The sequence below is a fragment of the Anas platyrhynchos genome, chromosome 10, assembly GCF_047663525.1.
Source record: "Anas platyrhynchos isolate ZD024472 breed Pekin duck chromosome 10, IASCAAS_PekinDuck_T2T, whole genome shotgun sequence".
NCBI lineage: Eukaryota > Metazoa > Chordata > Aves > Anseriformes > Anatidae > Anas > Anas platyrhynchos.
Genome location: NC_092596.1, coordinates 15,690,634 through 15,717,303, shown reverse-complemented (window position 1 = coordinate 15,717,303; position 26,670 = coordinate 15,690,634). Strand labels below are relative to the sequence as shown.

Genomic DNA, 26,670 nt, shown 5'->3' with positions numbered 1-26,670 from the left:
TTATTGATAAAAGAAATCACCTGACACAGAGTTTTGTAGTTAGAATAAATTTCATGAATTAACTACAAGAGGTGCGTAAGGGTCATATTTCTGCTACTCATTCCGTGAGGAAAACTAGTTTAGAACCCGTTAATATAAGAGAAATAAAAATATATAAATACATGAAAGAAGAAAGGGAATGAAATTACCGGCTAAATTGCTCTCACATTTTCATCTGTCTAGTAACAGCAAAAAAAAACAAAAAAAAATAAAAAAAAAAAAAAATAAATTAAAAGGATTTTCTTGAAATAAATGGCGCGACTCTGCGCCCCAGCGACTCTGCGCCCCAGCGACTCTGCGCCCCAGCGACTCTGCTCACAGGAAACTGTCAGTTACAGTCTTCTAGATATACATGTATAACCTATTACAGAAACTCATTTTTGGAGTCACATACCAAATATTGTAGATAGTTTAGATTCTAATGTATGGCAGGATTATTCTCACACATTCTTCTCTATTGTGTCAGCTGTCAACTCAGTAGAACTCAAAGTAACAAAACCAAAATCTTGAGAGCTTGTTTTTGTCTCATGAAGAGAGATACTTAAGAACTTTACTGAAAGGGTTGTTAGACACTGGAACAGGCTGCCCAGGGAAGTGGTGGAGTCACCATCCCTGGAGGTCTTTAAAAGACGTTTAGATGTAGAGCTTAGGGATATGGTTTAGTGGGGACTGTTAGCGTTAGGTCAGAGGTTGGACTCGATGATCTTGAGGTCTCTTCCAACCTAGAAATTCTGTGATTCTGTGATTCATGTACACAAACATTTTCAAATCTGAGTTATACTTACTCCAAGTGTGCCATCTGAAAATAATTTTCTATAGCACATAACGTTTTTTTCTATTTATTTTGTCAGACAATGTACCCCTTGCAACTCCCTTTCTTGTACTGGTACAGTCTTACACAGTCATGGTCAAATTCTCCCAAGCAAGAAAAGAATTAAAAGAGAAGAACTGATTTCCTGACTTTCCATACCTTTGTTCTTCCACTAATGGAAAGGACAGCTCTCTTTACACACTTTTGAAGTCTCCTCCTTACATTAAATTACCATGTAACTACTCTTTAACTATGCTTAAAAAACCAGCTTATCCATTTCCAATACACTATTCCCCATTATTTCAGAAATAAAGTTGTTAAAAAGTGACAAGATCAGACAAAGCAGAACTCCAAAGTAACAAGTGAATGCAAGACAATGATGTGAGAAACTGATCAAAGTTATTTAGACAAAAGGCAAATTTATGAACCAAAATGGAAAAGAAGCAACAATTTCCAAGTGTGTGACCAAGTTTAATGATACATCTGTTCTCTGAAACACTTGACCATCAATAACATTTCGTGGGTTATGACGCCCAGAATGTTACTTCATAGGTGTTTTATATGAATATTTACAAAGACTTTCAAAATTCAGTGGCACTAAACAAATAAACAGGAACTTAGAACTTTAAGCTACAATGCTTAAAAAATGTAAACAATTTATTTTACATAGTTGTAAAATATAAGAATTTTCTAATGCAGCTTAATTTTATCTGGAAGGTGAATATATCCTGGTGCCCATGAACAAGGAATGAGAGAATTCTTTACACAAGTATTGTGCTCCAGTGTGCAAAAAAATTATATATAAGAATCTAAAGTCCACAACAATTAAAAGACAACAAAAATTTTCACGTCCTGAAGTTCAGAAATTTATAAAAACATTTACACATGGTTGCTGGCCCACTGATAACTTGCATAACTTAAAATTCTGAACAAGAACTACTACAAATTCAAGATCTTTCTCAAATGGATTTTTGTGCAAAGATCAGACAATCATTCAGCATCTTTTCAGCCATCCCTCCCCTCCATCCGTCTCCACTCTCACTCCTGACATCTAGTGGCCACAAGCACCACTATATTCCTCTTGATATATGTTCAAATTAGCGCATGTAACCAAAAGGCACACACCTGTGTGAATACGTTTTCGTGCAGAAACCTGTGCAGGTTCACAATTACATTGCAAATATCTTTTTTTTTCCCCCCAGGAAGTTTAGATTCTAATGTATGGCAGGATTATTCTTACACATTCCTCTCTATTCTGTAAGCCCAGGTGTTAATAGGTACACTGCTTTCCAAAGATCCAATATTTAAGTAGCCTTAAAATAAAGATTTTAAAATAAATCAGCCGGTAACATTATTACATTAGATACTTTGCTTTTACCCCCATTATTTATGGAATTTGAATCCCATAGTACCATAGCTTTATGCTGTCAGTTGCAAAATAATTAAGATACATATTTCTTTTTGTTAATGAAGACTTTGATTGCTCCAGTAAAGTCAGCTGATAAAAGCACTTCCGTGTGATCCGTCTTCAATGCTCCTTAAGGCAAGAGAATAAACTGTTATTTCTATTTAACCGTTATATATGTATAAATGTATATAAACGTTATTTCTAACTATTACTTCAAGAAACATCTGCGTTTCTAGGAAAGGGACTATTACATTATATATGTGATAGAGACAGACATACCTCATAACAGCTCAGATATAACAAGAAAAAACCTAAAGTACAAAGAGCACTAGCTATGCCCCTCACTTCATTTTCTCTGTGATTTTAAGAATGCAAGAGCTGTCAAAATGTTCCACTGCTAAGTCAAGAATATATCCATGCTCCCTACAAGGACTTTTGTTCCAAAGCCTCCCTCCCAAACTGAAAGTAGTTTTCTTGTTTTCCTTCTCATACCATGCTAACAAGCAGAGATCATCTTAAATACCTACCAGAGGGAATGGTATCTGCTGTTTCAGAATCTTCTCCTTTACTTTCAGCTTCTTGCTTATCAGAAGTTTCCAGAGATACCATTAAGCCGGGATTGGGAGCAAAAATCGCAGATGTCACCACTGCATTGTGTGCTTCAGAAAGACAACACGATTTTGATTACATTGTTTCAAGGAATTATTAATCTTTACAAGAAACAGCAAGCATACATTTCAGTAAATATCCCAGAATATGGATACCAGGAACCAAAGTGGAACCAGGTAAGCTCATAATTCAAGGAACAATTTTCATTGTTTTACAAGATTGAGGATCTCAGAAGCTCTTTGAAGTGCCCAAAACCAGTTGTCAAGAACTCTGAAGCACATTTAATATAAACAGTCCTGCATTTTCCAAACACTTGGGTATGGGGGGCATGGTGGATAAATAGAAGAGAGCTGCATTTTTTTCTTTCATTATAGATTTTAAAGAACAATAAAAATGTTTGCATTTGTTTGCAAAGTTACTTTTCCATAAAGGATTTAAGTGTTGATGAGCAATCAATTTCTGCCAGTGATACATTACATTCATTTAGAATCTCTGATTGAAGCTACTTCGCCACTTGCCATCCCAGTCATGCATCCCAATCTCATGCATCATTTTCCTGAGGACAAGGTTTTCTGACAGAGTCCAGTTATTAAAAGCCCACAACCTAATATCACCTTTCTTTTGAAATGCTAACAAGTTGTTCAAACTAAATGAATAGCACTGCCAAGCAAATTAAAACTGAAAGAGAAATATTTTTAATTTTTGAAATCATATAAGCTTTGATAAAACAAAGATCAAAAACTGATTTACCTTTAATGCCTTCCCAGAAGTCATTACGGTCTCTTCTTACAGACGTAAACTTGCTCAAGTCATGGTAGGTACTCCAAATATAAACATATTTATCTTCTGAACCACTTACAATGTACGTAAAGTCATGGCTAAAGATAGAAAGAAGAAAAAAACATTACTTTCACTGGATGTTCAAGCAACTGTTACAACGGCACTTCAGATGACTTGCAACTTTACAAATGCAGCCATGCTAAGTTCACAACTCAAAACTGCTCCTTTATCTTTGAAGACTGTATTTTTTGACCTGCAGTCTCTAAAAAAAGGTATATGTAAGCTTCTTGATGAAAGAAAAAAACTTTGAAAAAACTGTTCTTGTGAATAAGACAACTTGATAATGGTGCACAGAAGCCATTCTCCTGCAGCATCTTGTATAATAGGGTAATACTAGAATAGAATAGGGTTAAACTAAACAGCTATGCTCAACAACAAAAAAGTGGCATAATTTTTGGGCAATTTGCTTCTGAGTCTGGGACCTGCGTGAACACCTGAGACTGTGTAACAGGAATCGTTTGCAATACAAATTATGGGCAGACAAAAGTCCACACAAGTGGAAGATGAAAGGCATTCAATAAGACTAACCAGATGACTAATACACACTGACAGAGACAAAACCATACATGCACTCAATATATATAATTGATATAGTATATATCAATATATACTCAAGTATATAATTTACTTACTATATACATATGCTACTTATCAAAACTAATACCACGCTACAGTCTTGTAAGTAGAAATGACTTAATTTGGGAAATTAATCTTGAGCATGGGTCTGCACAAGATAACCTCCAGAGGTCCCTTCCAACATCAGCCATTCCGTGAAATACCGAAACCATCTTTAAGCTGACCCAAAGACCACCACATGACAACCAAGATTAAACCTACTATTATTCTCCTTAAACACCACCCTCCTGCGCTCAAACATCTAGCTTAGAAAGATAACCAAGAGTTTTTCCCCTTCAACTTCTAAAAGGCTCAAAGAGAAGTAGAGTAGATGTTCTTCTCCCCTTCCTTTTTCTATCCTAAAAACTACTATTTCTGCGACAGTCACAGCAATACACCCAAACTGAGAAGAATATCTTCGATAAGCACAGGGAAACAGGAAAAAAGAATTCAAACTCAGATTTTCAGGCTGTTTCCTGACAGTTATGATACGTGGGGTTACCAACAGCCTTGAGCAATATTTGGGTGACCAACAACCAATCTACAACACAACAAAAGTAAGGGCATTAAATGTATTTACCACAGAGGAGAAAGAATACAGTGTTCCAGCCCTACCAGCTGCAGCACAGTTCTCGTAATTAGAATGATCACACTGTCAATATAAAAGGATTCACTCATTTATAGAAGGATCTCAGCCCATAGGCAGTTATGTCATTCTTGACCAGAGCCTGCAGTTACCTTTGTATTCTGAGCTAAGTGACGTTTCAGAGACTCACTTGCATACCGAACTAAACGGGTTATTCAACCAAAAGCCTCTGTACTTCATCTATGGTATTTCCAAAATTCAAGAACTCCTGTCTTACCTAAAGCTGGCTTTGATTTGGCTGCTACTGTTGACATAGCCTTTATATTTCATAGATAAAGACAAATCTCTTAGGTCATACAATCTGATTCTGGAATCATTTGATGTCACCAATATCTAGAAAAGATAAGAAATGTAGAAGAGAAAACCATTAGCATGCCCAAGAAGGAGCAACAGAGTTAATTCAAACAGTAAGAATTAAAAAAAAAAAAAAAATCAGTGAAAGCCATCTACAAGCATTTTCTCAGTTTTGCATTAATCAGAGTAAAATGTCATTTAAAAAATGTTTTAACACTACTCAGCGTTCTGTAAGAGTGTAACACCAAAGAGCAATTTTGTTTTAGGAGTCTTAGAAGAATCTTGATTTAAGCCAGTTACAGCAAATAGCTTAGCTGAGCAAGCAAAACAAACTTACTGAGCATTAGATATAAATGCCAGACTGAGCCAAAGTTGTACTGAATAACGGTACCTTGTTTTCCCCGGGCAAAGGTTCAATGCCAGTAATTTTTCTTCCAACTCTATTTCGGCCTCTAGTAGAACGCACATGAATTTGTGTATGGTACTTCAAGTGCTGAAAAGAAATTAAATTTTATCCTGATTTGAAATAATCATGTAAAAACTTCAATTTCAAGCTATTTTGCTTCAAGTTCTAACAGGTTTGATTCTTTATAGGTAAATTATAAGCATGACTTTTAAATCCATTTGTTCTTTAGCACGAGAAAACGGTTTCAAAACTTTTTACCTCTGTGTCATAGAAGATGCATCTTCCATCATATGTGCCTATGACTGCATATTTGCCATTCTGACAGAAGTTGGCAGCTGTAATCAATTTTGTCTGCCCATCTACTTCATTCCATAATGCCACTTTTTTATCAGGAATGTTCCAGAGTCGAAGTTTCCCATCCAATGAACCACTTAAGAAGTACCTGTCATCCTGAGAGGACACACTGCATTAATCTCAGCTTATGCTATGAACACGCTCTTCAAGTATTTCCTTAAAATATTCCCACCCCACTTTGAAACAACCTCTTCTCTAGAGCCTCCCAAATTAATTGATTATGAAGTTTCAGATGACTGAAAAGACAATGTTAACGTTACTGGTAAAAAAGAGTTCAGTTTCTTAGAGATTTTAGACTGAATACGTTTAACCTTGTCAAAGGAACACAAGTACTTCAAGTTAGAGAATTGTTCACTGTTACTTTTTTATCCTCTGAACATAAGTTAGAAAAATACTAATCCTGTCAGGAGCTCAAAGTTCCCTTCAGAGTTCCTAATGCATCTATTATTTACATATGAATAGATTCAGGGAATGCCAAAAATGCTTTTCTCCTTCAGTTTTATTAATATTAGGAAGCTCTGTATGGTTAAACGTACATTTCTGGAGATGTTTGATGAAGATCAACACACAATTCTGGAATATTATCTAATGGGGATATTTTTGAAGTGTACAAATGCTGTTATTCAATGTGCTTTTAAAAATCAAAAGTAAAGGGGAAAGACTCTTGTTATTTCAAATTCTGTCTCTAGAAGAAACCGGGCAATTACGCTTACCCTTGGATGGAATGCTATAGCAGTAACAAAGTCTATATGCTGGAAACAGCAGAGACATTCTCTTCTTGATATGTGCCATAATCTGACAGTTTTGTCCATAGAAGAAGAAAGCAGGAAGTAATTCTGTGGAACAAAAGAATTCCACGGTTATTAACAGGCACAAACGTTAACAGAAAATACAGGAGCAACCTGATACTGCAAATTTTGGCTTGCATTACAGTGCCTTGTACATGCTTTCTTGCAACTGATGAATACGTTTAACAATCCTAGTTAACACTGGCTCACTGTGACGCGACAATTTTCTTTAGCACAGTATTTCCAGGGCATTGATTGTAACGTGGTATAAAAGAGAGGGTTTTATTGCAAAATAGTCTTCAGAGAAGGGGTTGAGAGCCTCTCCTGCCTAAGGTCCTCCAACCAGACTGAATTCTTAAATAAAATGACAAGTCTTCCAATATGAAGAATTACTCAAGTTAGCTTCATGTGAAACATTTCAAAAGTACAAGAAAATTCTCTAGTTTCTATTTAGTACAAGGTAATATATATTATGTTTTCAATAACTATAGAATCTGTACATTTTGCAAAAAACAATGAAGTATATGGAAATCAAGAAAAGCAGTTAATGCCATAAATCAGAAATCACAAAATTGCTCAATGGAAATTCTTTTCCTCTCACTCTAAACAATTAACCTAGCTTTAGTAGTGAATACACAACTGTAATTGTTACTAGCTTTTTTTTTTTAAAGACTTAGAGAAGTCTAAGAAGTTTATTCATTTTATCAGTTATTTCAGATGCAGTAAGCAATGTCTCTAAAAACCTTTTCTTTTAAATTCAAAAATTATTTCATATTGTTTATAAATATAGTTCCAATGACATTTGTCAAAAGAAAACAATGAAAACACAGAACTGTGATGTCTCTATTATGGTGCCTTACTTTAGACCAGGAAAGATCAAGAAGATCTGCTGTGTGGCCTTTGTATTTGCAAAATGGTCGTTGACGAAATGGGGCATTTTTATCATCTGGGTCTTCATCAACTCCACTGCAAATCTATCAGATAAGTGTTTTGAAACATTAGAATATGTCAGCTGGAAAAATTAAAAATAAAGCATTTACTGCTAACAAAATCTACAGGACCAATATGAATTTGAATAACTACTCTTAGAAAAGTTAAAATAAACAGCACTGTCCTAATAAAAAAAATAAAACAGTCATTTTCAAGTACAAACGCGCTGTGAAACATCATCTCAAAATGCCAAAACAAAGCAGCTCTACACTGTCCATCAATACAGCTTTTATTCAATGGGATAAGCTTGACAGCAATTAAAGCAAACAGTTGACGATAAGTTTTTGGAACAGAGCATACCAAACTTGAAAGTGCATTTCGATTTAGAAAATAAACTGACGTATTTTTCAATATTCCTAGCACATACCAAGAAGGTTAGCTTCCTAATAAAAGCGCCTTCCAGAATAGACAAGTGCAAAACAAAACTAGAAGTCCCTATACTAAAGCTCTCATGAAAAAAATCAAAACAACAACCCTGCTGTGTGTGGCATATTCACTTAAGGGTAAGGAAAGGTTCCTCACCACCAAGGCAACACATTAAATAATGCTACTGCTAAAAAACTTTACCCCCAATTTTATTATCTTTTTCTTACATTACTGAAAACCAAAAATAGAAAAATCCTGATTATGTAGATTTTAATGGCAAGTTTACAAAATATCTGAATACAAGTAACAATGTCCTAACTTTTGGTCTGATATGTTCCATTTAATTCTATACAGATGTGTAAAGAACATCATGTTTTAACAGGCTTCTGAGTATCCTATTACTCAGCTTGCCTTTTCTCAGAAAAGACATCAAGTCAAATGTTAACTCCAAGTAATGCTCTAAGACAAAACACTAGGTCAACAAATTCAATAATGTTTTTTCCTTCTTTAGTATTTAATTCTGAAATCTACTCTGAGGAACGAGTTAGTTGTCAGAAGGTCACAGCGAAGTTAAGCAGATTTTGTAATGCATTGCGTTTAATGACTTTTTCTTGCTTATATTTCATATATATGGGATAACAGTATTCAACTGATGAAATCTGTTGATTAAACAGTGTGCCCATGCCTCAGGACAAAAATTCTTTAACGCGTTTGGATGAAGTGACAATGAAGATTTGGCATTGCAGAACAGTGCAACTTCTCCCCCCACCTCTTTCCCCCTCAATATCTAATATGCATACCCCTGCATCAGTATCAGACTTTGAAGAATTCAGACTTTCTTGAGATGGGGAAGGAGAAACACGGCCTAGAACAAAGGCAGAAATTCCACGATCATCTCTATGTTACTACAAAACTAGAATTTCTAATGTTTTAGAGCTCTACTAATATACAGAAAGATACCTTCTGTGTTGTATTTCATTCGCATATTATTAAAGTAGTCAAAAGCATTTTTTAAAACCCATATTCTCACTACATTGTCCTGTCCTGCAGATGCAAGTAATCGACCACAGTGAGAGAATTTCATTGTCCAAACAGCACCCTGTAAAAAACAAAGATTATGGTTTAAGTTAAAGTGCCCTTTTCCATAGCAAAAAACCCTTCTAGAATATCCACTGATATGATTTAAGACACACTATCAAGACACTGAAAGGTAGTTGTTAAAACTTGTGGACAGCGTAACAAGCTTTGCAAAAAATAGTTGAAAAGATGAAGCATATAGGGAAGATTATTCTGGAAGAGAGGAGTTAAGGAAGCTCAATGTTGCCACAGCATTCTATGTAAAACTGATATGCTTACTAACAGTCAGCAAGGCAGGACTTATTTGCAGAAGTAGCAAATATTTGTAGCTGTGCTTGAAGTTACCACAAGCTGTGTTATCTCTTTTTTTGAGAAATCATGCTTAGTTGCATTCTGGCACCCGAACCAAGTGCTATGTATATATAAATTAAATGAGCATTTTGCAAAGCCTGTGATGACAACAATTATTTTTCCAGTGCAAAGTTCAAGAAGTCAGCAACCAACAAGAATACAATACTGCACAAGCAGTATTCAACGTCCTTCTTTGTTATTTAATGAACAGCTACGAGGTACTTGATTCCACCAATCTAACTTTCTCTTAGGATACTTTTGGGTAATTTTCTAGGTTTTAAGAAGTCAGCTACTGACTGGATGAAAACCTTATACAGATGTATTACCTTCAGGACCAGAAACTTCAGTTTTGGAGGGCAAGCTTGAACTCTACAGTCAAACTGGTTAGTACAGGTCATTATCCTTGGCCTAACAGTTAAAGATAAAGGACAGCTTCAATTGCTGTTACACAGCTGCTGTCAGAAGTATCTGGGAAGTCAGGAATACTACAGTGCATTTCAGACTCTGCAGGGGAGCATGCACACTTCAGTGATGGACAGGTAGTTCTGCTGCATCGCTCTCCAGTTGTCCTTTTGCAATTATCACACTCCAGTCTCTTCCATCCTTATCATTCCAATGTACATACCCCATTAATCTCTCCCCACTTTTGCCTATGGAACCAATGCAGTCTTGTAGTTCAATACTTACAGTCAAATCTCTGTTAAGCAGAACATCTTATTTGCTGCTGATTGGGTCAAACTCACTGCTCTGTGCTCAGTTCTGGTAGCAAATCATAGCCTACTCAGCCTAGATTTGTAATTACAGGAACCAGAAAAACAAACTCTTCTGAGGAAAAGTTCTGGAGAATTCCTCATGCCTAAGTATGTGCAGACTACTGTTTTGTTTTTTTTTCTGATGATCTCATCAAATCAGCTGAATTTCCATTTCTTGCCAGATGTGGTGGTTTTGCCATGTCAAAATATTACTTTTTCGGAATGAAAATTTCAAGAAGAAATTTGACAGTTATTTCTGAAGGTCATCAGAAGAAATGAAAAAAAGCCACAGAAGAAATTTGAGACATACCATATGTTCCCCGCTGAGATCCTGAACAACTTTAATTTGCTCAAAATCATAAGGTCCCTTGAAGCCATGTGCTGCTTTGAACTTAACTGGTCTTGTATATGGCATCCCTTCATCGTCACTGGAAGAAGGATCATCTTGATCTGTATGGAAGACTAAGAGGAACACAAATTTGGAAGTACATATTGCATCATACGTTTTTTCTATTAGAAAGCATTTGTGCCAAAACATTTTGGTAGCAAATCAGTCTTGAATTAGCAACTTTTGATAGGCAATTTTAAGATCTTAAAGCAAAACAAAAGTACGGTTGCATCAAGGTCTAAAAATACATTTACGCTGATTTTAGGTTGCAGTATATCCAAACAGTCAACACTAGAAGTAATTGCCATCATTTTTTGTTCTGCCCTGTTTCTTGCAACAAGTTTTGCATTCAGCACATCCTGTGGTTAGCAATTTCTGTCAATTTAATGCATGCTGAAAATCATCCATTTAATTGTATTGGTTTCTATGTGCTGAAATGGCCAGGTAGTGTGACTGTGAAGCATAAGAATTGCAAAAACAGGTGGGGCAAACAGTCAGTGGTAACATAGGATTCTAAAGCACAGCAATTCTATAGCACTTATCTCAGGCTACGGTTAGACTGGCTTACTGAAGTATCATATATGCCTGAAAAAAAATAATGGTGAAACAAAGGGAGAATTCAGTTGTAGCTAGGAAAACTAATAGGAGCTCTGTTGTTATGAGAATATGGAATTGACTATCTGAAAACTATCTGATTTCATTAAAGCAGTGAAGACAATCCCAACTTCTTACTTTGCTGGAATAACTTCTCAAAAAGTTTGTTTTCATATTCAGACAGCTTTCTAACAGCATAAAAAAAATACAGAATTTAACTGATTTAGCCAAAAAGGTCATTCACCAGCTACTACACAAGAATTCATTCTTGTAGCCTGATATTCTCAAAATGCCTACTCAGCTACAAACTTTAAGAAGCCACATCACTATCAACTATACGGTGGTAACATACAGTGGTAAATGCCCCTCAGCCAGCTTCAATTTCAAGAGGCGTGAGGATAAACAGACTTATTTGCGGGGCATGGAAACAGTGTTACTGACCTTCATCTCGAACACTCTTGACTTTATTTACAGCGCGTTCACCATATTCTTCAGCAAGGTGCTTTGCTCGCTTTACAGATTTGCCGAGAAATTTTTTCAGCTGGGTCCTTAAAAAGCAAGGAAACTTTTTCAACACATAATACTGGCAAATTCTTATTTTCCCCTATTACGAATCAATAACTTTGATTTGAAATGCAGTATTACTGTTTTCCATTACTGCTTCTAAAAATAAGCATTTAATTTGCCAGCAGTCATGTAACCTTTAATTTAACTGCAGAACAATGGGCTTATGTAGTTTCAGGTATCACTTGTACCTAAAAGTGAACTTGTTCAGAAGCGAGAAGGAGAACTTCAGGTTACTAAAATGAAATCTGACATTTCTTCGTAGGGACATGAAACAACATCTTACGTTTTCTGCTTTAACCTCCCTCCATCAGTGTCTGTTTGCTGCGTCTGTATTTTGTCTTCATCATCAGACTGGGCTGCATCATTACTAGGAAATACAGAAGTGATTGTTGTTTAGTATAAAATCATGCTAAATCTAAACTGACTGAAACATCAACAAAGTAGGATCTTTAGGATCCGACTATCAATGAAGTAGAAACTTTAGGATTCCACTTCATTCTTTCACATCACATATCAGAAATATACGGACACAATGTTAACCAAGTGATAAAACAGATCTTTCAATTGTTAGGAATCTTGATACTAACACTGCATATATTCCCTAGGTACCAAAGATACAGTTTTATAGAAGTGAGCTTTTCAATAATAGAGCAATGGAAAAAAGAAAAAAAAAAGAAGTTATCTAATTTATAATGCACTTAATTTTAGGCATTAGGAAAAAAATCCAATTTCTTGATGATGGAAATCAGGAAACCAAGTCAGTCTAGATGTTTTTTTTAAAACCAAATTTTACAAATAGAATCAGTTTTAAGCATCAGAAGGGCCTAATGTTCTGCTGAGAAAAGGAAAACCCCCATGTAGTCAGCTGTAATGACCACAGATCTCACAGCACCATATTCTACTAAATTAAACACTGAAAAGCTTAAAGGAGGAGGTAGCATGAGCATAATAATTACTGTTTGCATTCAAGTACTTTAATTCATAAGGGAAATGATAATATTTGGCACATTTAGTGCTAACTGCAGTTCAGTTGGATTTTCAGAGATATTTCCCTGAGAGGCGCACATTCCAGTACTATCATCAAGTTTTAGTTAAATTAGAATAATTCAATAAACAATTCTGTTGCCTCAATAAATAAGCTAGTTCATAAAGAGCTGGGAACTGAACGTACAAATTAGAGACAGATTGATCAGGGATCTTAATTGCATAAGAAGAGTCCCTATGCATGCAAAAACAATGAGAGCAACAGTATTATAAAGAGCTGAAAGCTATCATCATTCATACCTGACATATTCCTTAGTTCTCCTCATGATATGCAAAGTAAGGGGATTAATGCCTGTTGGCAACTTTTCTTCTGCCAAACTCAGGGGTATTTCTTCACCTGTATCAAGGTTTTTTATCATTACACTTGCCAGAATTTCCTACGGAAAAAATAAGGTGTGAAGTCAAGATGAGTTGATTAGGCTCCAAAACCTAGAGCAAAACAGAAGTCATCTGGTCTTACACGTTATATTAAAGAATGATTCTCTAATTCATTATATTTTCCAAAGAAAGTTCAAGCTAAACTTGCCTTTGGCACTTCAGCACAAGTGCTATCAACCACTACAAATAGTGAAACAATTAAATGTCATCACAAGCTTCAATTTCATAGATCAGAAATGAAGCTATACGGACATCAGACACTGCCTGACACCTTCCATGCTAGTATGTAATTAAAAGATTTTGAATACCCTTTCACATATTCTAGCAACTGTAGTTTAGATTTAGTCGAAGAACCTTTACCTACAGAGTATTTAAACCTAGCAAGTAGAACACAAAAGTAAAGGTTTTTTTTGAGCATGAGTATACCTGTTCAGCAATAATAAACCAACCACAAACATACACCAATAGAAACTGGCAACAGTTTGATAACATCACTAGGATTACTGCAGTTTATAAACTGAACAAACTATTTCTTATTATTAGGAAGGTCATTCTCTTATTGCTGACTGCTTCCTTTTTCCTATGCATGAAAAATATATCAAGTTTCCTGGTGTTCCCTTATGTTGAATCTTGTACTATGTTTGTACAGCTACAAACACAGACTCGTATCATCCCATATCTATTACACCTCATGCTTTCAAACACTAATACCCCAAATGACTCAAGAACTACAAAGTCTTTATGTGGACAAAGTCAGCATGTTGTCCCTTCTACTTGAGCCTTTAGTCACAGCATATAGTGGGTCAGAAGGCAAGAATGATGTGACTATTCCATTTAACTCAGACAGGAAATTGCAAGCACAGAAAAGTACTATGTGTAGACCACATTCATTACTACCTCATCTGTGAGCTCTCTTCCAGAATTAGACCTTGGTCTTTGTGGTCCAAGTACTTCATTTGTTGTTTGACCATCAGCTGCTTTCCCATTTTCCTGAAATGTTGCAAATATAGAATACATAGTCTCTAGTATAACAACAGAATCAAAGAAAATATTAGTTATTCTCAGTCTCAGAACCATTTCCCAATACCTGTGCAGTGACTATTTTATCTCCACTAGTTGCACTTGCCAAATCCAAAGAAGGCTGAGAATCCTTGGGCATGCCTTCTGTTGCTGTAGTTGGAGTTAAAAGACCACCAGCTGTGAAATTCTCTCGAGGAACTGGAAAGAGATTCATATCAGGAAGAAGAGCATAAAACTAGCCATGGACACGCTACAGAGTTTACTGGAGTCCTAGCATAATAGTTTAACTCCCAAGCACCCTTTCTGGCAAGTTTTTGTTTGTTTTTATACCAACCACCACTATAGGTGTCTCATCACTTTCATACATAGCTGGATGCACAGGCATGGTTTCACACCTAGTTCTTTTAAATTTTATTAAGAAACTTTTTTTTCCTTTTGATCATTTTTCTAGTAACCTAGAACTACTCGTTTTCATGAAGCCTCAGATTACACCCTGACTTGTATTTCTATGCTAATACAAATTGCAGATACTTTATGGTAAGATACTTCTGCAATTGTATCACGTGTTTTTTTTGTTTGTTTTGTTTTGTTTCTGCATTACTGTGGCCAATTCTCCTTGCTGCAAAAGTAGCTATTTTGGTAAAACGTGTCTGTACACAAGAAAGTCCATGAATTAGGAACATTTGTAATGCAAAAGGGTATATTTACATTGTAAGAAGCTAAGATTGTTAAAAGACTTTTTCCTCTTTTTACAGGTCAATTAAACTGAAATCACAAGATTAAATGATTCTTCACTCAAAACACAAAAACAGTAACCATGTAGACACCTAAAGCCATTTAAATTGAATACTTGCCTTCTAAAACAGGTTTTTGCACTTCAAAATCCAATTCACTCTTTTTTTTCCGGGGTGGTGGAGCTGGCCGTGCAGGTGGTGGTGGTCTTGGTGGGGGAACATTTGTTGGAGGTGGTGGTCGTGCTGGAACAGGCTTCTTTGTGCTAGCAACTATATCAGGTTCTACAGTAAGCTGCCTTGGAGGTTTTGCTGGAGGCATTTCTTCTGTTGTATGAAGGTCTTTGGTAGATAAATCTGAAGCCACTTGCTCTAAAGCATTTGCCTCTTTCTTGTCTGTTATGTCCTCATTTTTTGATGTTTCTTCTTGTGCTTCAGTTTCATCCATTTTATGGTCAGTCATATTTGTTACTTCTGTTAGTTTATCAATTTCCTGTTCCTCGGAAGTAAACAAAAGCTTCCCAGACTTCAGGTCAGTGTCCTTACCCACACTCTGACACATTGGTTCACTTGGATCTTCTTGTAATGATATTTTAGCTGCTATTACTTCTGGAATATTATTAATGATACCTGCTCCAGCAATCCAAGCATTTGTATCTGAAGTTGGAACACTCAGTCCTTTTCCTCTAGTACCTAAGGAATCATCATCCTCTAGCTGCTGTGCCTTCTGGCTTTCTTCTATAATACTGTCAATAATCTAAAGAAATGAAAAAAGAAATTCTACTGTTAAACAACAGGCACTCCTGGAGAACACTTACCAGTTGGTCTGTACAATACCCACAAAAATCCTTCCATTGAAGAGTTGCTTTGCATTCAAAGTATGTTTTGCTTAAAAATTCTGGAGATTAAAACCTAGGTGCAGAAATAGGCATATCTGAAAGATAAAAGTGAATAATTTCCACTCCTCTAACTTAGTTTGAGACAGCTGGTTCTGTCTCAAAAGCTGTTCAACCCTCCAAGCTCTCACACACTGATACATACGATCCTGTAAACTACACAAATAATTTATCACTAACGAATCTTAAATTTGTTTTAAGAATGCTCAGCTTGATATTTACACTTTAGATGAACAATCTCATGTTAACGATGAATTCTAACCTATGTCAGTTTTCAGATGACAACTGATTAATGTTATTATTTAGTATTTCTTGTGTGATGATGAAAATGTAAAACAGTATTTAGCTAACCTCTTTTGAATCATCTTGTTTCATTTCTTGTACAAAGGTTTCATTTCCAGCTTTGTGTAGTTTGCTGTCTAGGTCCTATGAAAAAAAGACACATGTAGAAGGTAGTAAGAACAAACTAAATAGTAAAATGTAAAAAATGTAAAGAAAAATGTAAAGGAAAATAATTCTGCTGCATTTTCACCCACTGTCATATAAACATGTACAGTACACAGGAATGCACTGTACACAGGAATATTATTTCACACTAGTGCACACAGAGTCAGCCTGCACACTACTAAACAAAAATGCAATTCAACATTTGGTGTTCTACCTTCTCCTTGATATTGCTGCAGCGTAGGGAAATCTGATGGAACAGACTCCAAGATAAACATTAATATTTTTCCAAATAAGATTTCTTTTATATGCATAAGTTCTATATATTTAACAGGTTGCAACCTCAACTGAGATAAAACTGCAGGTAGCATGAAATTTAGAGAAATACATGTATTTAATAATCTGGAGGAAATAAAAGCCACAAAAATATTTTGCTGTTTATCAGGTTGTGGGAAAGGATGAAAGAACTGTATTATCACCATTTATGATAGAAACACAATTAGAAGTTAGCAGGTTAAGATAGGCAGATCTATCAAGTAGTCACAAAACCGCCTTTGAGGTTCTGACATGGAATCTTACCTTCAACTACAATAACTATATCTAGCACTATTTTTGCTATCAGTCATCTTCATGCAGATTCTTCTGAAATTTATATAAACTGTAGCAGAACAAATGGAATTACTAGATATAAGCAAAAAAACAAGAACATTTTCAGAACATTTGGATAAAAGACTGCATGAATATTCAAAACTGAGTATACTGTTTATAGTTTCTATATGTATCACCAACACTACGAGGATATTACACTAGTGATGTGAAGTCAGTTTGCAATTTAAGAAGCATAGTTTAGAAATGTATAAATAGGATCAACACTTTGGCATATCCTATCAAATGAAGAATAAAAGATTTCACTAGAAGTGGGTTTGTGTGCCAAAATAAAGCATCCAGTCTTTGCAATTGATTTAATTACTTTTTATTACACAAGACTTAAAGCCATCATCCTTAGGATAAGCAGCCCTGTGAACAGAAGACTTAGATTACATATTGGGCATGCTAGGTATGGAAATCTATACAAAGACTTAAAACCAGTCTGAAAATACCCTAGCAGTGAGTAATAATATTCAACTCCCAAAAAATCTTGTGTTCAGAGAAGTAGTTTATACCACAGAAGGATACTGCTTTAACCAGAAGCCTACCTTAACCTCAGTTAGTATGGTCTATTAACATGTTCATCATGTGCTTTCTGTTTGCAAGTTTTTTTATGACATTTCCTGCAAATACTAGCATCTTGACCAACTCCCTGAGTGGAGATACAGAACTGCTGTTCTTCTACTCCTTCTTGCCAACAGATATAGAACTCTGAATTCCTGCAGAGGTCAGCAGTCCTCAGCTGTCACCCCACAATGTTAGAGCCCACGGAGATTAACTGTCACCATTATAAAATATTTTTGTCGGGCTATTAGTTTAATTTAGCTTACACAGCTTTGGATATACACAAAATACGTTATTCTCCATATTAAACATTTAATTCCCATTTTTCAACAAGTATTTTAAAAGACCTCTCCTTTTTTGACTTTGAAAGATTTTCTGACTACCTAGTGCTGACAAAAAAAAAAGTAAGATGTTTCTTCTAAGATATTCAGCTAGTCAAAAACTTTTTATAGCATACTAACACACACTAATGTTTAGGGAAAAAACACTTGTTAACATTCACCTTTTAGAGCTCTGACCTCTAGAAATGGAGTATCACGTAGAGACAGCTGCAGTTACAGAAAAATTCTGCTTTCCTGTCCACTCCCTTCCCCACCTTCCATACAAAATCTTTCTAGTTCAAGTGCAAGTTCTATTCTGCTTTATCACTAAAAATCTGTCTTCAAAGATATAACTTAAATACTGACGTGTAACCAGTACCTACAGTAGCCCATTATATTAATTTCTAGTTTTGTTGACGTCCATCTCCCACACCTGTTAAACTTTGGACTTAAGAAATAATTCTTCCCCACTCCAAGACAAACTATACCATTAGTCACACACTCACTGAACTGATAGGGTACCAATCAGAGAAGGAATTAATGCTTCAGCTTCAAAAACAGCTTTGAACAAGTGACTTCGGAAGACACTAACAAAAAGAAGAAACTATAACACGCAAAACTTCATAGCTAAAAATTCGCCACAGTTCAGTCAACAAAATTTGGCATTAAAGTTAGTTTAACTGTGATGAGTTTAGTCAGAATGATAGTTACATTTCCTGAAAGGTTTAAACATGTAATACTTTACGATTAAAGGAATATTAAGTAGAACACAAAATAAGGGGTAAGTCTGTTCCACAAGAGATACCATAAGATATTGTATCACTGTAAAAAAAAAAAAAAAAAAGATTATTGATTTGCTAGCAGCTGGAGACCAGAGTACTATAACTTAGTTTCTAACACTGCTGACAAGTCATAAACACTTATTTTGTGTGACAAGCATTTTTAGGACAAAGTGTCAAGTCTTCTTTACTCCATGTGAAAGTATTACATAGTACCATCTTTGGCCCTTCTGAGACAGGCAAATGAGTGTTATTTGTACAATGTTCCAACTCTTCACCTATTTAATGTGTGTCAGATTTCAGCTGCACTGTCACTGTGCACAGATGCAGCATACCAATTACCTGCGTGGGAAGTAGCAATGCTGTCTCAATAAGCTAAATATAGTATTTTATTTTCATATAACCTAGAGGGGAGGCTTTCTGAAGTATACACACAAAGATTTTTCTTGTTTTGAAGACTGAAGGGAGCAGACTCAACTATTTCAGATAAATTCTGACCAAAAGAACAAGTCCTGCAGGAGCTTACTTCCTATTCACAAATCACCTGAAAGAGGACAGTCTAGTAACTGAGTACAGCTCAATTGCATTTTTTATTTTTTGAATAAAATTAGTTTCATGACACGTTAACATACTGTAAATAAAAGTGAAGTTGGAATGTAAATAAAAGTGAAGTTGGAACTTCAAGAGATGTAAGCCCAACGGTTGCTCCCTACAGAAAGGAAAGTCTACAATTTCCTGTCTGTGTAGATGTTAGAACTACCATAGCACAACTACATTAGGTGAAAATGCTTAGCACTATGTTCATCAACAAATATTTGTCTGGTTTTAAGAAACTTACCTTTAACACATGGGATCCAACTTTCGTTGGTGACCTGTTAGAAAGAGAAGACAGACTTAAGTACAGCTCCAAGAAAAATACATCTCTTAACAGTAAACTTCATATTAAACAATCTCTAACAGTCTTCCTTTACAGTTAATGTATACTTGATGCTTCACACAAGCAAAGTGAATACTCCTGATACTTCTCTCTTTTACAAAAAATGCTCCACATAGAGGTAAGTGCCCAACTAAGATGCACAGATCTACTGGAGGTTCTATAATCCCTGACAGTTTCTCAGCTCAAGTTTCTAGAGACCATTTTTCTATCACCCTTTTCTAAACTGATGCTATTCCAAGCAGACATTGAAGAATATCTCCCATTATAGACAATTTAAAATCAGCACATATATACAGAAAGCACAGGGTGGACACCAAAATGGGAAGCCAAAGTACAAATGCCCTAGTATCTCGCAAATCAAGTGCCTGAATCCTAATCTGTAGTGTCAATATTATCATAGACATTTTGCTCTTCAACATCTCTAGTAATTGAAAACTCTCATTTCTAATCACAATGCTGAATATAAACGTAAGCATTTACATCATGAAAGGAGAGAAGCAGTTTTGCACTGCTTACTTTCCAAAACGCATACACTGAAGCAGTTAAGTTGCATTAGCATCCACTCACACACAACCTCTCATATCACTAATTACATGCAACAAGGTATCAAAGGGGACTGGTATCAAATTACTTCTCTTCAGATCACCATGCAATCCCATCTGTGAACTGTCAACCTTTATTATATCCTGAAATTGCATTTTCACGAGATTTTCAGAATTCTAGAAGATACTTAAGCAATGACTCACTTGGTTTATTATGACTACAAGATCTTAAGAATACATAAAGAAGTTTGTCAGTCACAATCAGGACCAAGTTACAGATTACAGCCTTACAGGCTTAGCACTAAATGTAACTACAATCTGGAGTGCAAAATCATCCCAGGTAGCTACCAAGGTCAGGGACATTCAACAGTTTGTGTCATCTCGTACTGACCAATACAGACAAATACAGATTTCAGTCTAATTTGACCCTCCTGACTCCAAAATGATGGCTTTAAGAGACAATATCTTCTGAAAAAGATGTATTTCCAACTATTTTTTTTTTTTTTTTTTTTTTTTTTTTAAGAATTTTGGTTCTTTTTTTAATTATATTTTACTGTTTGAGAATATTTTAAGGCAACAAGAAAAGACTGCATTTGTACAGCAGAGTTCAGGAAAGCACAGAGGATTTGTTTAAACACTATATTATCTGTAACTAATTTAATCTCCTAAACTGGTTCCTGTGCAGATCTTGACATTTAAAACACACAAGATCTATAACACAGTTTCAACGAATGCTCTTTTCTAAAAGGTACTGACCACGGTGTGCAAAGCGAGCAATTGGTATTTTGACCTGAAAAACAAACATGTCTTTGATCTCCCATAATAATATATTGCTAGGAAAGACTAGAACCTGTGCTGAATTTCTTGTTACTGAAATATTTTCAGTTCTACTATCTACTCTTGGATTTCCACAGAAACAGAGGTCAAATTGTGTGTCAGTTCATTAAATACACAAAATGACTTCAATAATGAAACACGTTTTATAATTACTACATTAATGCCTAGGCTTCAGCAAGCACATGGTCCAGTTGTATAAGGTACTGCTTAGACGTTACAACCTAAATAAAGTGCAAATCCCTGCTTCAGTTTTCTGATACTTCCCATCAATTAGCACATCACTGCCAGTACAGGCAAATCATTCCTCCAACTGGGTAACAAAAAATGCAAGGTTCAAAAAGACTGAAACAGATGTTATTTCCCACTGTTTTACTCAGATGCATTACAACAAAGCTGCTTAGGGGATAAATGCTAGAGATCACAGGTATAGAATATAACTGTACTGATTGCTTGATTTATTGAGCATACAAGTCTAATGTTAAGGTAAAGCTTTGTCATTGAAATTATCATGCTTTGAACACATTGCAAAGCTTCCATGACTTTGGCAATGCTACCACTTTCAGACGCGTTCATAATACAGCCACGTAAGTTTAGTGGTTTCCCTGAAAAATATTTTGGCCAAAAAATTTTCAGCTATTCAGTATCATTCTCTTAGTCATGATTAGTTGCTGCTTATGCGCTATTACATTTATAAAGAAAATAAGCCAAAGAGCAAGTTTGGTAACTGAAGTATCTTACAGGTCAACACTACTCCGCAACGGTCTCGCCTTCCCAACCATGTGAAGTTCCCAGCCTTCTTCCCATTCAGTTTTACGTTAAGGCCAATAGTGCTATAGACACTGCATCTGAAATGCCTGCCTGTATGTGTTTCTGTGTGTAGCAGCAAAAGCGTTTGAAAAGATTTTCTATGAAGATCAACAACCCAATAACCAAATACTGATTTTGCTTTGAAAGGTCTGTGGCTTTACAGGGTTATCAGGTAAAACATAAAGACTGACACACCACAGAAAATGCAAGAACTTCATTTTGTTTTCTCATATGATTGTTCAGTAAATAATATGATTAAAACTTTCATAGCAAAGATTTTGTAGATTACACTTCAAATAAAATGCTTCTAGCTTCAGTTTTCTTATGATACCATTGTAATACCAGTTTAACAAAGGGAGAAGTTCAAGGTTATCTATAAAGATTAGGCAGTAGTCAAAGAAAAATCCTATTTCACCTGCTCATTTCACCTGAACAAACATAACAACATGTCTGACTAATATCTAAGTCAAACAAACTCCTGAAGAACTTTTTTGTATTTCTTCAGCTGCAAAATTCATCCTAATGCTGACCAGACTACATGAGGCTGTCTCTCCCACTCGTAGCTCCAGCCCAGTACTTTTTCCAACATGTAACTCAATCTTTACTAAGCTTCATGTTTTCAACTTCTTGTTGCTAAGTTTTGTGAGAGGGGGAAAAAAAAATAAAAATACATTTAGCCCTTCAAAAAACAAACCCAGTGTGCGAAACGATTCCCCTTGGTCAAACTCCAGAAGTAAACTGCCTGATTTCCTGGGAGGATGAACATTGTTACAAAGAAAGAGTGGGAACAGGCAGATGGAAAGAGATTCAAAGGGTATGGACAGTTGTTGCACCTTGTACAGAAGATACAGGCTCAACCACAGCCAGCACAGTACTTACTGGTGTCCTTCAGCTTGCAGAGGCACACAATGGTTTCCTCCCTCTAACTCAAGGCTGGCCTGGAAGCTACAATTATTCCTGAAGCTGCTCTCTGTGGTAGTCCACACCTTCTAAACCACACCGAGTCACTACTGTAATGCACTGTTTGAGCTAGCCTTAGAAAGCATGTGGGATCTTCAGCTAGCTCAGGATGCAGAAACCTGCCTGCAGTGCTGCAAGGCACTACAGCAACCTGACGAGCGCTCCACTTCCTGCTGACTTCAGTTTTGTGCACTGGCTAACACACACACACACACGAAGTTGTGCTAAACATGTCTCATGTATAAACAGGTCACACCTTAACATTATCCGGCTTCCTACAGAGAAAATTCATTTCTTCAGGAAAAGCGTTGAAACATCTTTAGAAAAACAGGACTACTGAAGTTAAAAAATAATTAAGTTAAAAAAAAGTTAAAAAAGAATTAAGAATTTAAATTTCTGAACGTACCATACGATATTTCTCTTTACCTACACCATCTCTTGAATCTAGTGCCTTTTGTTTGGTTTCTTATAACAAGTTTTTAGGATAAGAGTATACCAGGAACAAACTTACTCCTTGCTATTAAGTATATGATATTCAAACTAATAGGTTTGGCTATTCTTGATTTGAGTGGGTGAAGTGCATTTCCTATTTATGAGATAAAGTCAGTCACGCCTGCATCCAAACAAGGGAGCCTTACTTCATATTCTCTTCTCTCAAAGCTGACATTTTTCTTCATGAGAGACCCAGAAATTATTAGAAGCATGAAGACCTTTTCCATAGTTACTGTCTTTTGAAAGCAGAGTGATAGAGGTTGAATAAGGACATTTTCTGCCACACTACCTCTCCCTCCCCAATTTGTTGACCGTACAACAAGTAGATGCCTTCATTGACTGGTCCACATAGGCACCTTGGTTTCTTTTTCACTAATTATCTTAAAAAGCTTTCAGAAAGGGACATTGCTTTTGACCTAGCTATCAGTAAGATGGACACTCTCCATGTCATGTCAAAAGCAGAGCTACCCACAAAAGGACAGATCTACCTGCAGCAGACGGGAAGGATATAGGCCTCCCCAGAGGCAAAACAATAGTCTCCAAACATCTCATTTAAACGCACTTCCCCTTACAGAAGTCATCAATCCATGAGCTACCTCAGTTCATTATTATATGACATGATATTTTGTAACAAGTTCTGTAATTTTTACTAATTAATCCTTATAAAGCACCAGTTCATATGTGTATGTGAGGATGCAGATACGGTGCCTTCCTTGAGAGAGAGGGTTTAATCTTTGGAAACCCAAACCGCAGGTGGGAACTGGGAGCTTACATCCAACTTGAAAACTCCATTCTTGCATATCACAAGAGATAACTAGCAAAACAATTAAATAGCAAAGAAGTTGCCACTTTCAGATTTTCTGTATCAGCAGTTAGTAAACTTCCCCACACAGGGCAGAAGGGAGGAAGCTACCAAACCCACAATTTTAATGAGGGCAAATATATCTACACTACTTTGCAAAAAACTGGCCATAACATGCTGTAAAATCAATTCCCAAGTCATTTTGCTGATATCAGAATGGTAAATGCACAAGGAAAAACCTCTAACTGCAAAGGGTCACATGAACTTGTTTTCAGTTGCCCTTCTTCCCATGAGGTTTTGGGTTGTTTTTTGTGGATCTCAACTCAGTGCACATACAGGTCTCAAAACTACAATCCTGCTTCCAAGAAGCATGCAATGGAAATTCAAAATTAGCTCTTAAGAAATCTCAGAGCTTATTTAGAGAAAATTTTCTCAATATTGTTAGTAGAGATTCAACGTCAGATTGAATAACAGATTCAGTATCTGCACTGCAAAGTAAATCCTCTGAGATTAACTCCTTCCTTGACTCAAGCTGTCTGATCTCTATCAAATTGAGTCAACGATGCATCCTTATAGGTTATGGAAGAACAATACAAAACCAAAAAGCATCTTCAGTTTTAAGTTATTAACTTCATATCAAATTCTGCTTAGATACAGGTGGGGGAAACTTTCAAGCCTAGACATATGGCATTATTTGTATCAAATAAAAGGCAGGACATGCAGTCAGGTCAGATTTAATGGCTCTCTTGAAGCAAATGATGTTTCCTGCTTCCCACTTCTGCTTCTAGCCATACAATCCCACACCTTTACCCTCTCCTGTCCCTGCCCTCCCAGATTCCAGCTGTTTTAACTTACTGAATAGGTTTTGCTGTTTCTAGTTTCCAGCTGCTTTCAATTCCTGAGTTAAAGCAACTCAGGAGAGTCTGATGACCACTACTGCCAGGGCAAGGTTAGCTGGAGCAACACAACACTTCAGCAACAGCGTGCTGTTAATTTGGCTCACCATATCTTGCAGAACTGCATGCCAAGATGTGCTTTTCACGATGCTATGTAAAAAGCTAAGTTCAGAAGAGCTTTGATACAGGATGTGGGAGTGAGCAGTGCCGGTCTAGTTTTTCCTTTGTTCAAGGCATCCAGCCGCCACTGGCACACAGATTAAAATGAGCTCTTAGTCAATTATTAAAGCTTCAAATGGCTGGATCCCACAATCCATATCTTATTGCTCTTCAAACAACCTACATGAAACCTCATCTTGCGAGATCAAATGATGGAGAGGTTTGGTCCAGGCTGTGTGAAAAACAGAACTGATACAACCCATAACCTGTTTTAGCACAAAACCAGGAAGATATTTATAAATTAAAGAAGAAATAATGTGTTTTACTAACATTAACAATGTAGTGACGCTGTTTGAGGTAACAGCTCTGAATCTGTGCTATAAAACGCTGTTAAACTCACCGCACAGAACCCCACACTTGCATTTCACAGACACGTCAATGCAACGCTGTTAAAAACAAGTGACAGGGCGCACCAGAAGTTGTTTCACGCACAGCAACAGTCCGCCTGTTGCTGGGGGACCCTGCTCTCTCCTTTTCCCCCCGAAAGCTCTTTTATTTTAATCGCGCTCCAGAATCAGTTCCGCCAGCCCCGATTTCATCACACATCTTTTCCAAACCCTACGTGTCGCTGCCCGGGACGGGCCGTTACCATCTCACCAACACCACGCCTGCTGCCAGCCCCCAAAAGAGCCTCCCGAGAGCCCCCCCAGTCCCTCGCATCCCCTTGCCTGTCTCCTCACCACCTCTCAAGCAACCCCCAGCCGAGCAGGGACCCCGCCCGGCCCAGCACCCTGCTGGGGGGCCGCAGGGGAGAGGCAGGGCCCCACAGCCCCGGGACCCCCGCACCTCAGCTGAGGGGGCGGCCACGTCCCCCCCTAGGGCCGCGCTGAGGGCAGGGAGGGAAAGGAGGGCAGGGCAGGGTATGGCAGGGCAGGGCAGGGGACTCACGGCGTGGGGGAGGCGGCCGCCAGGTGCACGTCCTCGGGCGCGTCGTAGAACTCCTCGGTGTCGCTGTCGGAGGCCATGGCGGGGCCGGGCCGCACGGAGCGGGGACCGGGCCGGGCCAGGGCCGGGCCGCCGCCACCTCGGGGCACGGCGGGGGAGCGGGCGGGGGCCGCGGGGCTCTCGCGAGAGGGGCGGCACCGCCCTGTGCCGGGCGGAAGGGCGGGAGCAGGCAGTATGGCGGAGCCGCCTCCCGTCATGGCGGCTCCCCCTAGCGGGGCTGTTGGGCGCGGTGTTGCGTCCTTCTGATCGCCTCGACCCGCCCCTGACTCGGCCCTGCGGCTGTGCGCCGGCCCAGGGCAGTGCGGTGTGCTGAAGCAGGGAGGGGAAGGCGTGCTGACAGCGCTCCTGCACCCAGTTCTGTCCCCTTCCCTCCCCTCCGGCCAGCCCAGGGTTGCAGGGGCTCCGTTATGGGCTATGTCCGTCAGCCAGGGATGCCAGGTGCAGGAGGGCTGGCCCAGGCCAAGAATCACATTTTCACAGTATCACAGAATTTCTAGGTTGGAAGAGACCTCAA

At 37.4% G+C, this 26,670-nt stretch overlaps 1 protein-coding gene across 3 annotated transcripts; it reads right to left on the bottom strand.

Moving 5' to 3' along the window:
* Positions 1-1,300: 1,300 nt before the first annotated feature.
* WDR44 (WD repeat domain 44) lies at positions 1,301-26,300 on the bottom strand. 3 transcript variants are annotated; one of them, XM_038184474.2, is made up of 20 exons: positions 26,100-26,300; positions 19,558-19,591; positions 16,316-16,390; positions 15,192-15,825; positions 14,405-14,535; positions 14,215-14,307; positions 13,180-13,316; positions 12,179-12,262; positions 11,770-11,876; positions 10,657-10,808; positions 9,127-9,265; positions 8,967-9,031; positions 7,671-7,784; positions 6,736-6,858; positions 5,927-6,118; positions 5,654-5,755; positions 5,186-5,301; positions 3,618-3,745; positions 2,786-2,917; positions 1,301-2,387 (listed from the first exon to the last, which is right to left on the bottom strand). In XM_038184474.2, the coding sequence occupies exons 1-20, from the start codon at positions 26,174-26,176 to the stop codon at positions 2,293-2,295; spliced, it is 2,730 nt and encodes a 909-aa protein (XP_038040402.2). In that variant the 5' UTR covers positions 26,177-26,300; the 3' UTR covers positions 1,301-2,292. The 3 variants fall into 3 exon arrangements, with proteins under 3 accessions (XP_038040402.2, XP_038040403.2, XP_038040404.2); XM_038184475.2 differs by having other exon boundaries at positions 2,114-2,384; XM_038184476.2 differs by lacking the exons at positions 19,558-19,591; positions 26,100-26,300 and adding an exon at positions 16,988-17,057 and having other exon boundaries at positions 2,114-2,387.
* Between the last annotated feature and the right edge of the window lie 370 nt (positions 26,301-26,670).

Excerpts from the sequence above, each read along its gene's own strand:
- WDR44 (XM_038184474.2), bottom strand. The coding sequence starts at position 26,176 with ATGGCCTCCGACAGCGACACCGAGGAGTTCTACGACGCGCCCGAGGAC. Across the intron at positions 6,119-6,735 it reads CTATAGCATTCCATCCAAGG|GATGACAGGTACTTCTTAAG; the intron begins GTAAGCGTAATT and ends GTGTCCTCTCAG. Across the intron at positions 2,388-2,785 it reads AGCAGATACCATTCCCTCTG|GAGCATTGAAGACGGATCAC; the intron begins GTAGGTATTTAA and ends TCTTGCCTTAAG.